We start from the raw sequence: 14,576 nt of genomic DNA, 5'->3' as shown, positions 1-14,576 counted from the left end.
TGTACAGATGTTTGCAGAATGTCAAAATTCTTGCCTCATATTTTTGGCCTATTCCTCATAAAATGTGTGGTTTTCTGGAAAATCCCTAAAGACTGAAATAATTAAATGTCATACATTTGAGTTTCAGTCTTCATTTCCTTTAGACAATGCCTGCTAAGATAAATGCTGTTATTCTAGCACCTTTTTAAGTCTATAAGAGCAATATTTATAATCTGTCCTTTTGGAGCCTTTGCCCCCCCCCCAAATATTTTAGGCTTTGTCCAGCTCTCTTGTGCTAAGAAGTTGAGAGGTATGGAGGCACTGTATGTAACACCCTAGTTGCCAATTATTTGGTGCATTTTAAGGTGAGGTAGTGGTTCTGCATTCCTGAGTGTGTCTGCCTTTGCTTAAGATGTCTAGTGACTATGAACTTGTTTTCTCAGTCATTCCCTTTTGTAGTATCACCAGCTTACCAGTTTTATGTAACATAGGCAGTTAATTCTTAAAGGGCAGCAGGCACCGAATTTGTAGATGAAACACTGAAATATAAAGTTGCTTGCCAGTAACAGCCTCTTCATTTGTTACGCATCTCTTTAATGTGGAATTATAGATGAAATTTATTTCTGCAGAGATTGTGGATACTGACTTATACTGATGAATTGTAATGATAGAAGTCTTGAGTGGCCTTTTATGGTTAAAATATTCTGAAATGGGCAGTTATTTAATTATTGGGAAATGCATTGTTTCACTGCTTACTGGAAAAATGTTCAAAACTACAAATTTAAAGCACAAAACTACAAATTTAAAACACACACTAACAAGTGGTGCCTTGTTGTACAGGGAATTTGAAAGCAGTGTTAGTACCATAATTGCCTTTGGTGCAGAAGGCTGTGGGTTCTACTCCCCCACCATGTAGATGAAGGGCTGATATTGCAGTACCCATATGATTGCCGATTATTTGGTGCATTACAAGGGAGGCTAGGGGTTCTCCACTCCTGAGTGTGTCCTCCTTTGTACGAGAAGCCTAGTAACTATGAACTTGTTGTCAGTTTTAGTCATTTCCTTTTGCAATATTACCAGTTTATCACATTTTTAATTGTAATATAAGCAATTATTCAAGGGCAACTTACACTGAATTTGTAGATGAAGCATTGAGATGTAAAGTTGTTTGCCAGTAGCAACCTCTTCATTAGTTACATATTTCTTTAATGTGGAATTATTCAGATGATTTTACTTCTGCAAGATTGTGCATTGAGTGATATTGGTGGATTGTAATGACAGGTCTAGCCTATTATGGTTGAAATTTTCTGAAATGAATAGTGTTATTGATTTTATACATCATTTCATTGCTTATTAAAAGAATGTTAAACTGCAATTTAAAACGCTTTCTAAGTGGCAGTGGTATTATACAAGGAGCATAATTTACTAGAATCAGGAAGGTGAATCAAAGAATGAATACATGCATGCATGACCCTAAAAATGTGTGCAGGGAGTCTGTTTTGAAAACAGCCCAAAGATAAACTTAATGGCCAGATGGATTTTCTATGAATGTGAGTTTTCATTCCATTTCAATGGCAGCGAAGTTTAATGCTTATGCTAAGTCTGTTTTCATTGCGAGATTGTATTGTTTAGCAAATGGCTATCTGTGTTTGTGCTATTCTAGCTAAAGCTACTGTACAGAGGGAGGAGAGAGGTTGCTATTCTACTTTCACTGAGCTGCAAGACTCGCTCGCCTACCCCAAAGTAAATTAAACTGTAAGTTAAGCAACCCTTTGAAACAAGGCACATGGTCTCCTATTTTTTGAGGACATGACTTTTATAGTAAAATATGTGTGAAGGAGCAACTTTTTAACTTTTTTTATATTTAGTTACTGCATTTTAGTGTGATAGTCTGATTGGGCATGACATCTACCCCTTTTAAGCAGAGGCCCAGGGAGAAAAGCTTCACATAAAGAAAAACAATGCATTAATATGTGCAAGGTATACATAAAGTTACAATTGAGTGATAGATGCAGGTAGATTGTAAGTACCTGCAGGAATTGTCAGTATTACAGATGAATACAAAAAAAAGAAATCTATCAATATATGCAGTATTGTAGAGACATGCAAATACAAAATGTGTATATATATATATATATATATATATATATATATATATATATATATGCAGCGTATATCTGAAAATACAGTTACATTATTATGAGGTATAATTAGAAGCAGTTGGTATAATTTCAGAAAAAAGTGAAACTTTTCTCACAAAGCTCTCAAAGTCTGTCACTTAAACACAAGCGCCATCACAAATAAAAAAAAAAATATTTTACATTTGTTATTTAACGTGAAATGTGGCTTGGGGAACTTAATGGCCATGTACGTTTACAATCCAAAACATCTGATTTTTGAGTGACTTCATTTTTTTAGTGTGGTTTTGGAAAGTTGTTTCCTGTGTTATCTTCAGAAGATCACATGTATTGAATATGGTTACATTGTTTTTTCATAATAGAAAAGAGCAAAGCTTTTTCCTTTTGCTCTGATTGCATGACATCTGCAGCTAGGTGTAAATCTTATGACTGTGTATCCTAGACTTTAAAAGTGACCAAAAAGTAAAAAGGCCACACAGACAAACCAATTAGTAAAAACTATAAGAAAAACCTTGCCTGGCTAGAGTTTTCACTGTGTGATATCTTAAACCTCCTGTAATAGAGGCACATGGGATATATGCAAATGACCCCTTAAGGACTAAGTGTTTCAGCTATATGGCTTCTGAATGCCCGTGACTTTTTACTGTTTCCTTTTTAAGTCTTTATAGACAGATTCACGCTGCTACTAGCTGTGGGCATGCACGTTTTGGCCTTCTTATGAACTCGTCAGCACATCATAAGTGGACTTTTGGCTAGACTCTAGATAAACAGGTCTGAACCTGCTCATAAAGACTTAAAAAGGAAACAGTAAAAAGTCATGGACATTCAGAAGCCATATAGCTGAAACACTTGATGTCCTTAAGGGGTCATTTGCATATATCCCATGGGCCTGTATTATAGGAGTTTTAAGGTATCACACAGAGAAAACTTTAGCTTGGCTAGATTTTTCTTATAGTTTTTACTAATTGGTTTGTCTGTGTGGCCTTTTTACTTTTTGGTCTAGTTGTTAGTTGGGATATTTTGTAGACACTTTAATGGGTATGGACATCAGTTGGGTTTAAAGACCCTGTGTTTCTAGAGTATAGCTAAGCTGTCCACTTATGCTGTGCTGATGAGGTCAGAAAAAGGCCTAAGTGTGCAAGTCCACAGCTAGTGGCATTTGGCTTTCTCAGTATGAATTTGTCCATAAAGACTTAAAAAGAAAAAGTAAAAGTCATGGACATTCAGAAGCTTAATGTCATTAAGGAGTCATTTGCATGTATCCCATGGGCCTGTGTTACAGGAGATTCAAGGTATCACACTGTGAAAATTGGCTTTTCAAAAGTGTTATGTGGACATCTGTAGACAGTTGCAAATCTTTACTACTCTACATCGTAGGTTATTAGAGGTAAAATACTTCTAACCAGTGTTTGTAGCAGACATTTGTTGTACTGCCAATTATACAACATGCTCTGACACAGTTACATTTCAAAATGTCCTTGAATGTCACACTCAACCCCAACACTTTTAGTTAAAAATGTACAAGGAATTCAGTCTGAAGGTACATAATGTATATTCTTTAACAGCTTTCATTCCCTTTGAAAATTAGGGTGTGGTGTTTGACTAGGCAGTTTGTTTGTCGTTTCGGCTTTTCCCGGTTAGTGTGTTTGACTAGGCAGCTATGCAGTAGAAATCAGATGCATCCTTAGAAATACATCTTACAAAAATGGTACGTATCTTTAACATTTCCACTGCTGCTGTAAATTAGGAAAAACATTTTTTTTTCATGTGTACATGTACAGAATTGGAAGAAAAGATTTTTAACAGTTGCATCCCACGTGGTTTATAATGTACTTTTGCAAATGAACATCTTTTGTTTGGCTGTTGGTATGTTTGGTGGTTTCTGTCACAGTCCAATTGCTTGCCAGTTTGACAGATGGCTCAGACAGACTTCACAGTTTGAGATAACAGTAGCTAAATGATACAGTTTATCCACCTGTCGCTCTGACAGTTAATAAGCCTTGCTGTGTTACTGGCTGTTTTATTTTATGTGTTGTTACATACAGATAACAGTTTGAATATTTCCATAGTACTTTTACAGTTACACCTGGAGATAACTAAATGCATAAGTGCTTTAAATAAATAGGCAGTTGTGCTTTCATGGATACTGCCTCGATTTGAAACCAGTTAATTACATCTGTTGTACTTCATTAGAGAGTGAGCAAACTGTACATTAAACCCTGATTAGAGAACGAATGTTCTGCAGCAGGGTGTTAATGCACAGTTAATGCTCACTGTAAAGTCTACCATTTTGTGGCAGCATATTAAGCTGCCATGAAGCTTGAACTGTAAGAAAGCCAATGGCTGCCATTATTTTATGCTTGCTAAGCAGTGCTTTTGCTGTTTAGTGAGCGTAAAATTAAAATTAGTAGATAATGTAAAAAAACTGGAAAAGTGTGTGGTTGTTTCTGCCTGTGTGTGTGAGTACATGCGTGCATGAAAGCAGAAGTGAATGAGAGATTGAAACCAAGTAGTGGCTGCAATTGCATACCTCTCATCCTTTTAGCTTAATAAATCTGGAGAAAGTCTAAAGTAATGGTGGGAGAAAGGTACAAAAATAGGGATAGATTTTAAATACTGCTACTATAAAATTAGAAAGTTGCATAGTAAGATTTGTTTTATTATGTATTTTCTGAAGGAGATGAAGTCTGAAACTCAAATGTAAGTCATTAGTGAGTTCAACCCACAATGTTTTGTCAGCAAAAGAAAAATGCTACGAGGAACAGACAAAAAAAAATGAAGCAAAAATGTTAACATTCTATGAAAATATGGACAGCTGAGAGGTATGCAGGTATGAATTTTTTAATGGCTGACATTAACTGAGTTTGTGTGTTTTAAATGTAGACTGCTTCTAAATGTGTGTGTGTGTGTTAGAGAAAGAGAGTGTGTGTAGACATTAAAGCCTTACTAAAATAATATTTTGTATGTAAATATTTCCTCCAGCAACAGTTACATACACTACAGCAAGTTTGAAACATTATGTGGAGGACCTAAATTGCATCAAAAATATTTAAAAAAATACATGTAATAATTAAAAAAAAGCTGTTTAATATATAGCCCATTTTCTAAGCGCAGTAATGCCCTGCAGGGTGCCTGTGACATCAGGCTTCAGAAAACCCATGGGCTTGTGTTATTTACACAGTAGCACTCATCCTTTTAGGCATTATTGCTTGTATAACACTTTGAAATTATTATTTTTTTTCACATGCTTTTCCACGTTTGACATAGTACCTTACAAAGTCCAGCCCTTCCTTGGGGAAGAGGTCTAGGAAAGTTGAGCTATATATCAGTGGGTGACATTGTCAGGTTGACAGCTGAGTTCAGAGTTTGATAATGCAGTGTTTTCCTTGTTCATTGCAAATAAGTAATTCATGTCATGGACCCTTTAACATTTGTATGTTTGTCACAGTGCTGTCTGAGACACCAAAGATGATCTCTTTCTCTCCAGAGTGACTTTCTGGTTGGAACATTTTAACACATGACATTTAAATTCCTTGAGACTAGTTATCATTTAAAGCTGTTTACCCCATGTGCTGCATCCCCTTCTTTCCAGTTTATAAATGTATAAAATATATACTGTATAATGTATAAAAGACCATTTTGTTAAACACCTTTCTTTTGAGGGGATCCATTTTTTTCAGCCACAGGCTGATTGTGTGCTACCCAGCTTTGCTCCCATCCTCCGTTTCTGGTAATATCCTTCCAGGTGAGACAGCCTTAAAGAAAAAAAAGGTACAGGGAGTTAATGGGTGGTAGTTGGTATTCACCTGGTAGAGAGTAGCATACATGATGGGAAGGGAAGTTCAGCCTCTCATTTGGGAGGTGGAGTATAGCTGAATCTGAAGGCTTTCTATATGCTGTTTGCACATGCCAAAGTTCTTTTCCTAAGCCCTGTCTTCTCCTCGCATGCATAATTTATTTATTTATTTGCAGTTTGCTTACTGGGATAAAGCACTGATCCATATGCACAAATGTTAGGTTCATTCAGGTCTGTCATTGAGGAGTGGCCAGCTGTGGGCATAGCCACCCCTGGCCAGAGGACGACCATACCTCCTCAGCTCTCCCACAACCACAGTGGCTGTTGCAAGCCTTTGCCTGCACCAGAGCTTGAAGAATGGTCTTTCCCCTAGAGTATGTGCAACCATTCTCCCTGCCAACTCCTCGAGGAATCCAACCTATTAATCAAACATGTGTAACCTGGGTCATAGTCTAGACTTCTTCCCTCTACACCACTAGGCTGGCTGTTGCTAAGCAATCCCTCAGTGTTCTTAAGTATTAGTCTCACAGTGTTGCATAACAGCAGCCAGTTTCTGGCCACCACAAAAGTTTTGACAAAAAAGCTGCAAGGAGCTAAAACAGCTGTAAAATCTGTAGTACACTTTGCCGTTGCAAAAAACAAAACAAAAAAAAACAGTTAACATTGTTGGCTTTTAGGAAAGTAACCAACCATCCCATTAAGATTCTCTCCTTAACTTTCCTTGCCATGATTTTTTTGGTTAACGTAATGGACCTGTAGTTTTCTATGTTTTGTATGTTGCCCTTTCCCATATCCAAGGTTACCACAGTTACAGTCTTCCAGTGCTCAGACACTTAAACACTGATTAATGATCTGTTGAAAACCTTGTTCAGGTATTCTGCCAACACACTGGTTCCTGTTTTACACTCATGGGACTGAAGAAATTGAAGGAATAAGTTTGTGTGGTTGCTATCCTTCCTGGAGTTGTATGTTTTTATGTACTTTAACAGAAATTGTGTTACCTTGTTTGCCAGATTCCTGAGAACCTTGGCATAGAATTCTGGATGTGTCCCTAATAATGATGGAGGGGGTCAGGCCTGGATATAGTTATCTGAAAACAGGCCACTATTCTTTAATACCACAGACACATTAACCAAGGGAACCTTGCTGAGCTAGGACTTCATTAAGATACTAATGAATGGAGTGGAACAGATTTGACTGTCTGACCTTAACTTTGATAATACCATTTCATTCCAGTTTTGGTCATTGCTTTCTGCAGTTCCATGCAGTGGCACACTAGGAGACTAAAATTCTATTATAGCAAGTACCTGGAGCATTATAATGCATTAAATCATAGTCATAGGAGAAGCTTGAGCCGTGACTTAACCACAGTGCAGGATGGCTGGCAAAGCAAAACCTTTATTACTGCGGTTAAGCAATGTTTAAGAATTAAACTCTGCATTTTTTCCGTATGCAGTCTTCCTTTTTGTTTATCAGGACAGAGTGTATTTAAGGTGAGTAAATTCCATACATCTGATATATGGGTTATAGAATGTTTTGAATATGAAAACTATACCACTTCCATAAAATACACAACTTTTATCTATTGCTAATTGCTTATTTTATAATCTAAAAATTTTCATTTTTAGATTTTTGAACAGAAGTATGTGTATGTCTTTAAATACTGGGTAATAGTGAGGTAATGCTGTAACAGTGTCTTGAACTTTGCTGCTCTTCTGTGTAAAACACATGATTATTTATTTATTTATTTTACTTGCTAGTCTGCATTCGTATTACCACAGCCATACTGATTATTTGAAAATGAATGAATCAGCGCAATACACATAGCAGCTTTAGAATACCTTTTAGCAATTTCATTGTAAACCTTGTAATTCGTCCTTGCAGCTACTACTAGTTGTCATGTATTTTTTTCCAAAACATCAAATCTATGCATCTGTGACCACTGAGCTGTGATACAAATTGACATAGGGAAGACAGATGCTGAAAATTATATGGAAAGATCATCTGGAGTGAACGGCTACATCTGGCATTGTTTAGCAGGAATGACATTGGTTGGCAGGAATGAGTATTTCAGTTAGTATATATTTATCTATATTCTCACAAAAGTGTTTTGTAATGTTTAAAGAAACATGTCTTCCTGTTGTTTACTGCCCCACTAAGAGCACTTCTGCACCTGAGAATGCTATTTTTGATGTTTATTGCAGGAAAACTAATTCCAAAAGAATGGTGTTAAAATTGGATATTCTTGGTAATCATATAAGTTACCATTTTTTTCTGTATTTTCCTTTCCTTTTATTCTGTAGCTTCCAGCAGATCTTACCAAGATGCATCTCACAGACAGCCCACATCCGCAGATGACGAATGTCCCTTCCAGTCAGTCAGGTTGTAGTATTGCCAGTGACTCTGGGAGCAGCAGCTTGTCTGATATCTACCAGGTAAACGCAACGGACAGATATATGTACATCCAGTTAATATGGCAGAACTGAGTTATTTTAACTATTCAAAGGTTTATGATTCATTCTAACTGCTCCTTAGATTAAGGATTTTGTGTGATGTTCTTTGCCTATATAATAGAAAACACATTGCTAGCAGTTTTCCTGTCTCTAAGCAGTTATTCTTTGTGTTGAAGTGTTGAGCTACTACACTTCTTTGATTTACTGTGCATTGTTTATTCCCTAGTTTATTTATTTTATGTATTTAACATTTGTTTACTGGGAAAGTCTGACTTGGAATGAAACCAATTTTCAGTGGAAGCCTGGAGAGAAACGCTCCAGACACCTGTCTTTACAACATGGGAGGAAACCAGAGCACCCGGAGGAAACCCACACGAACGCAGGGAGGACATGCAGACTCCACACAGAAGGCACCCCCAGGCGAGGATCGAACCGGAGGGCCTATTGTTGTGAGGCAACAATGCAACAATAAGCAAGGTGCCTTCTGTTGTCTTTTTCTGCAACTGTTTTTGATCATTTATAAGAATTTTTATTCAGTTGCAGTAATGTTCTGATCAGCTCTGCTTCCAAAACTTGTATTTTCAGACAGTGATAATCTTTAACTTAAGTATGTGGTTACCTGATGGATCATAGTAATTATAACAGTGACACATAAGTCACATTTTCTTTTTTTAGTGGTCCCCCACCCCTACCAGTTTTCTAGATATAATTACAACTCAGCATAATGGAAACATTCTGGCATTACTTTTGCATTACATATTGCTTTAACCAGTAAAAGTTGTAAGAAATAGTTTGGTAATTAGCTACTGTTTTCTGTTGTACATTCATCAAGTTAAGCTCAGTATCAGAATTATTTTATTGGGTGTGTTTTATAAGAACTTGTTCATTTTGAGTAAAAACATCTGGTGTTGCAGACTTTGTTCCATTGTTAAAATCTCCTTTTCTACTACTCCATGCAAGGAAGGAATAGTACAGTGAACTGAACAGTAGAAAGCAAGAAAAATTTGGAGATTAGAAATAATGTTTCAGCTTGAATGCCAGATCTGCTGTTGTCCTTCTTATTCTGCTTCACTGATGGGTTAAGAATCCGATCCTTGGATCCAACTCAGTTGCCTTCTACAGACTTCAGCTTCTAGGCTCAAGCTCCTCCTTTTCCCATAATCCTCTTCCCTTAGCGCAACCTCCTCAGATCTCATTTGCCACCAGTAGGTACAGATGTGAGTCCAGTGTTCCGAGCAGATAAGTGATTATTTCAACTTCTTATTCTTAAAAATCTCTTCTATTTATAATCTTTATATAATTCTTATATAATTTCCTCACTTTTATTAATGTGCGAGATTGTTAGCTCTCTTCTTTCCTCCACCTTCCCTCTTCCTTCAGGCCTTGGCACTTCTTTTTCTTTAACAAAAAAAAAAAAACTTTCCTTTTTTTAGTAGTTTTGGGGTTTTCTGTTACAGATGGATAAATTTGTGAAGGTTTCAATCCTCTGGCGGTTCAGGAAAGGAAAAAAAAAATAAGATAATACTGAATGGACTTTTGCCCGCTCCTTTATCTTCTCCTGGAGCTCAACCCCCCTCTAAGGATTCACAGGGTTCCAAGGCTAAGAAGTGTCACCATAAGGACTCTAGGGCATATTCAGAGCCTCCTGCAAAACTTCTGAAAGAGTCGAATATGAGAATGTTGGCACAGAGATCCATGTCAGCTTCTTCAGATCCGATAGACTTGATGGCTCCAAGCGGGCCTTCTTCTGAACTAGAGTTCTCCAAATCAGCTGTGACTCCTACATCTCACTATATTACGTCGACTGATTTGTCAGATCCTAACAGATCAGATCCAAGCATTCAATTAGCTCTTCAGCTCCTCAGATCATGAAACCTCAGATCCAGAATCTAGGATTTGGTTGCCCAGGAAGTCTGTCAGATCCATGTCTCCCCACTGTATTGACAAAGATTTTTCAGACTCCTAGGCATTCACTACTTTCTTCAGTGGCTTTTTCCAGATCCTCTAGAAGCCTGTACGATGATGTAAAATGGTTAGCTCCATTATCAAAGCTCAGATCCAGATGGGGAGTACTTTCAGCTCCGCCCCCTTGTGGATCTGAGAGTCTCTATTCCACTTTTTTCTTCGATCCATGTAGTGGTTTTGGAGCCCCAGGACAGCAATTTCCTGAGGGATTTTGGGGTTGGATCAGAGGACCTGTGCTTCCTCAATGCCAACCGTGACCTTGACTACCTCTGCTTCAAGATTCTTGGATCAGAGTGAGTCCCGGATCCATGATGTTGTGGTTGCATCTGAGGGGTGAGGTTCGGGTCTGATTTTATCAGGTCTTTCTCTTCCCCTTGGAGCTTTGGCCCTCAACAGTGCAGGTCTGCTTCTATCTGGGAGTCGAAGTTCTGGGGTACTCCTGCCTTCTTCTTTGGGGATGTCAGCCCCAAGGGAGTGGGGAGGGTATCCCTGAGGCCTTTGGCTTTCTGGGTTTTTGAAAACGTCTGCTCTGCATCAGATCTGGGTCTTGAACCTTCCATTTCTTTCCAGGGTCAGCCCACCTCTTGGGACCTCCAGACCCTTCCACCTGAGGTGGCCCTTTCCTCCTCTGACTCCTCGCCTGGATATCCCACAGAGGAGATCTCACGGAAGACAACTTGCAAGAGGAGGCATTTGGATTCCCCTATGGAGTCCCTTACCAAGGATATGGACTACGATAAGGGAGAGGGGTCTCCCATATCACCACTGGATGATGTCTCCTTTGCAGACATCTTAGAAATTTTAAACCAAAGAGGTGGCTGGTCATCCAAAAACCCTTCTTTGGAGGAGTCTGTATTCCTGGAGGCCTTCTGGGTGGGCCCGTGTACATCTTGGGTAGTCCCCCCAGTGGACACCTCTTATAGAGCTTGTTGCCCGTCAGGCCTGGAAGGAGTAGGACACCATAGATCCTGTACCAAAGCACCAAGACAAATCCTTTCTGTCCCCAAAGATCAAACCTTTTGGAATAAGGGGATCCTACTTGAAGCTATGGTGGTGGCAGCAGGTATAAAGAAAGAGCTCACACAGAGCTGTACTGTCCGTCCGCTTAACAGGGAGTCCAGAGCACTGGACAGCTTCGGGAAGCAAACCTTCGCTTTGGTGACATTTTCGTTTAGAGACCTTAATTACTTGGCACATTTTATTCACCTACAGAGAGACCTGGTTAAGAAATTCACTGAGTCCTTGGTAAAATGCATGCATGAGGAGGAGGTTGATAAGGTTTTTCTGAAGCTGACGACTCTTACTTACCTGGTAAATTCTTCCATGAGGCTCATTTCCCATTCAGCTGAACGATTCTCAAGGGCAGCCAGCACCAGCATTACAATACATAGACATGCATGGATGAGGCTTTGTGAATTTGCGGAGCCCTTCAAGGCTTTGTGACATTGTGGAGTGATTTAAGGCATCTTTTGTCAACACCCCTTTTGATGATTCTTCCTTGTTTGGACCATAAGTTAACGACACCCTGATCTGCAGCGAGCAAGAAGGTAAGACCTTGTCTGCCATGGGGATCAAGTTTTCCACCCCTCAACGAACCTACTCAAGGAATCAAAGAGGAGCTAAAAAGACTTGGTTCCAATAGTCCCAAGGTTCTTTTCCTGATCAAAGCAGAGAGTACGCCTCCAAACACTGAGGAAGGGGCTTTAATGAGAGACGCCACCCTACAGGCAGAGGGGAGCTGCAAAACCAGGTCTTTAGGGAAACCTTTTCCAACAAGCCCTTTCAACACTCCTGAAGTACTGCCCGACTGTCCAGTTCTGGAGGTAGTTGGGGGCTGTTTTTCCTTGCACCCAGGTCCGTGGATCCAAATAACGACAAATGCTTGGATGCAAAGCATAATATCCAGAGGCTACTACATTCCCTTTTCTCTAGTCCCTCCAAAAATTCAAAAGACGCTCCCCAACGTTCCAACCAGCCAGAGGGAGTTGGCAGGTCTAGAAATCAAAAAATTACTGCAAAAGATAGTCATTCAACAGGTCACAGCAGATTATAGAAAATCTGGAACGTACTTCCATTTCTTTTTGGTGCCAAAGAAACCAGGGGACCTGAGGCCTATCTTAGACCTAAGCAAACTCAATGTATATGTAAGGAAAGAGAAGTTCCAGATGTTGATGGTAACGTCTATTCTTCCATTACTATGGAAAGAGAATTGGATCTGCTCTATGGACTTGCAGGGCATGTACTATCACATTAAAATAGACAGGCACTCCAAAAGTCACTTGCGCTTCCACATGGGAGCCAATCACTTCCAATTCAGAGCTTTGCCCTTTGGTCTCACCACAGCCCATGGGTGTTTACCAAGTACATGGCAGTGGTCACAGCTCATCTCCGACTGCAAGGATTTCGGGTGTTCCCATATCCGGACTATTGGCTCTTAACTGCCCCCACCCAGTGTCAACTATCTCAGGCCAGGTACTATCTCTACTGAATATCCCACATTTTAGACATAACATAAGTCCAGAAAAGTCACAACCATTGCCAGTACAAACTTTGGAATTTATTAGGGCCCCAGCTAAACACCATTATGCAGATGCTTCCTTGCCCCAACTTCGCATCAGCATGTTGTCTCTTCAGGTCCAAGCCATACTATCTCATCCCTCTCCTCTGGCCAGATTGATTCTATGGGCCATGGGATCTATGGCAGCTGCTATAATCTTGGTACCTCTAGCCAAATACTATAGGTGCATTATTCAATGGATGCTGGCTGTTCAATGGTCTGTTCTACACCAGTCCTTATCTGTTCCTGTCAGGTTGACCAGTGTTTGCAGTTGGCGGACCTTTCATCCTTCCCCCTCCAGTAGCCACAGTGAACACAGATGCTTCCCATCTAGGGTGGGGATGCATTTAGTGGGGAAGATGGTCAAAGGCACATAGACTCACCTAGAGACCAGATTGCATATCAGTATCCTGGAGATGAGAGCTGTCCTCCTCTCGTTGCAAGCCTTTCAGGATGCTCTCCCTCTGGGTACCATTTTGATTCACACAGCAACATGTCGTTAGTCTGGTATATCAACAAGCAAGGAGGAACACATTCATATCCACTGTGCAGAGAGCCCATGAAGGTTTGGGAATGGACGATCTCTTCAAACCTCTTTCTAAACCCCTTTCTAACTGCAACACATGTACCAGGGAAATCCAATGTATTGGCGGACAGGCTCAGCAGGGCCATTCTGATGCCTCACGAGTGGTCCCTCAATCAGTTAGTAGCAAAGAAGATATTCGACTGTTGGGGTCACCCCTGCTGCAATCTGTTTGCATCCCCTCACAACAACAAGTGCAGCAGTTATTTCAAACTGATCTATCCGTCAGGGAGTTCCCTGAGGGATGCTGTAGTCCACGATTGCCCCCCCCCCTCCTGTCTCATTTATGCTTACCCCCCTACTGCTTATCCTAAAAATTTCTTCAGAAAGCCAAACTGTTGAAGAGCACTGTGATCCTCATTGTCCCTTTTTGGCCTCATCAGATTTGGTTCCCCTTCCACTGGTCTCACCTAAGATATCCTCCATGAATACTGGAGTCCAAACCAGACCTCCTCACTCACCCTATGCTAGGACTTCACTCAGATCTCCCCACACTCAAGTTAACAGCTTGTTTTTTCCAGTTCCCATGATTGCCAGAGGCTCCAGGTTTTCCTCACCAGTCAGGGCTTTCATTCTAGCTTTCCAGAAAGCATCCACCAAGAAAGTATTTAAAAGGAAGTGGAAAAGATTCTCTATTTGGGCTGCTAATCATCACATCGATCCTTTCTCAGCACCTGTTTCTTCAGTCTTTTCATTTCTTGAGCCTTTATTTAAAGAAGGTTCTAGTTTTGCGACTATTAACTCCAGTTAGCTGCCATATCCAATTTTCATTCAGGATTACCTTCAGGATCTATTGCTTCAACCAGGCTATGTAGGGCCTTTATGAAAGGTGTTTTTCTTTTCAGACCTCTGATCAAGACCCCAACTCCTCCATGGGATCTGACTGTCATCCTGCAAGGTTTGACTCAAAAACCCTTTGAACCAGCTAGTGATTGTGGCTTGAAATATTTATCCTGCAAGTCGTCTTTTCTCGTGGCCATTACCTCAGCAAGAAGAGTTTCTGAATTGCAGGAACTTTTGTCTAAGCCTCCTTATATTATTTTTCACAAGGATAGGGTCTCCCTCCATACTAATCCATCGTTCATACCAAAAGTGGCCACAAAAT

The 14,576-nt window shown here is 39.9% G+C and overlaps 1 protein-coding gene across 1 annotated transcript in view; it reads left to right on the top strand.

Annotated features, from left to right (window-relative positions):
* LOC122799847 (rap guanine nucleotide exchange factor 6-like) overlaps positions 1-14,576 on the top strand; it is a 1,724,571-nt gene that overhangs the window by 271,572 nt on the left and 1,438,423 nt on the right. Inside the window, exon 2 of the mRNA XM_044069180.1 lies at positions 8,217-8,348. Within this exon, the coding sequence (XP_043925115.1) occupies positions 8,217-8,348 (132 nt within the window). The remainder of the gene's footprint in view (positions 1-8,216; positions 8,349-14,576) is intronic.

This window comes from Protopterus annectens, chromosome 4.part0, assembly GCF_019279795.1.
Source record: "Protopterus annectens isolate FY-2018-M chromosome 4.part0, PAN1.0, whole genome shotgun sequence".
Taxonomy (NCBI): Eukaryota; Metazoa; Chordata; order Ceratodontiformes; family Protopteridae; genus Protopterus; species Protopterus annectens.
This window is presented reverse-complemented; position numbering and strand designations above follow the sequence as displayed.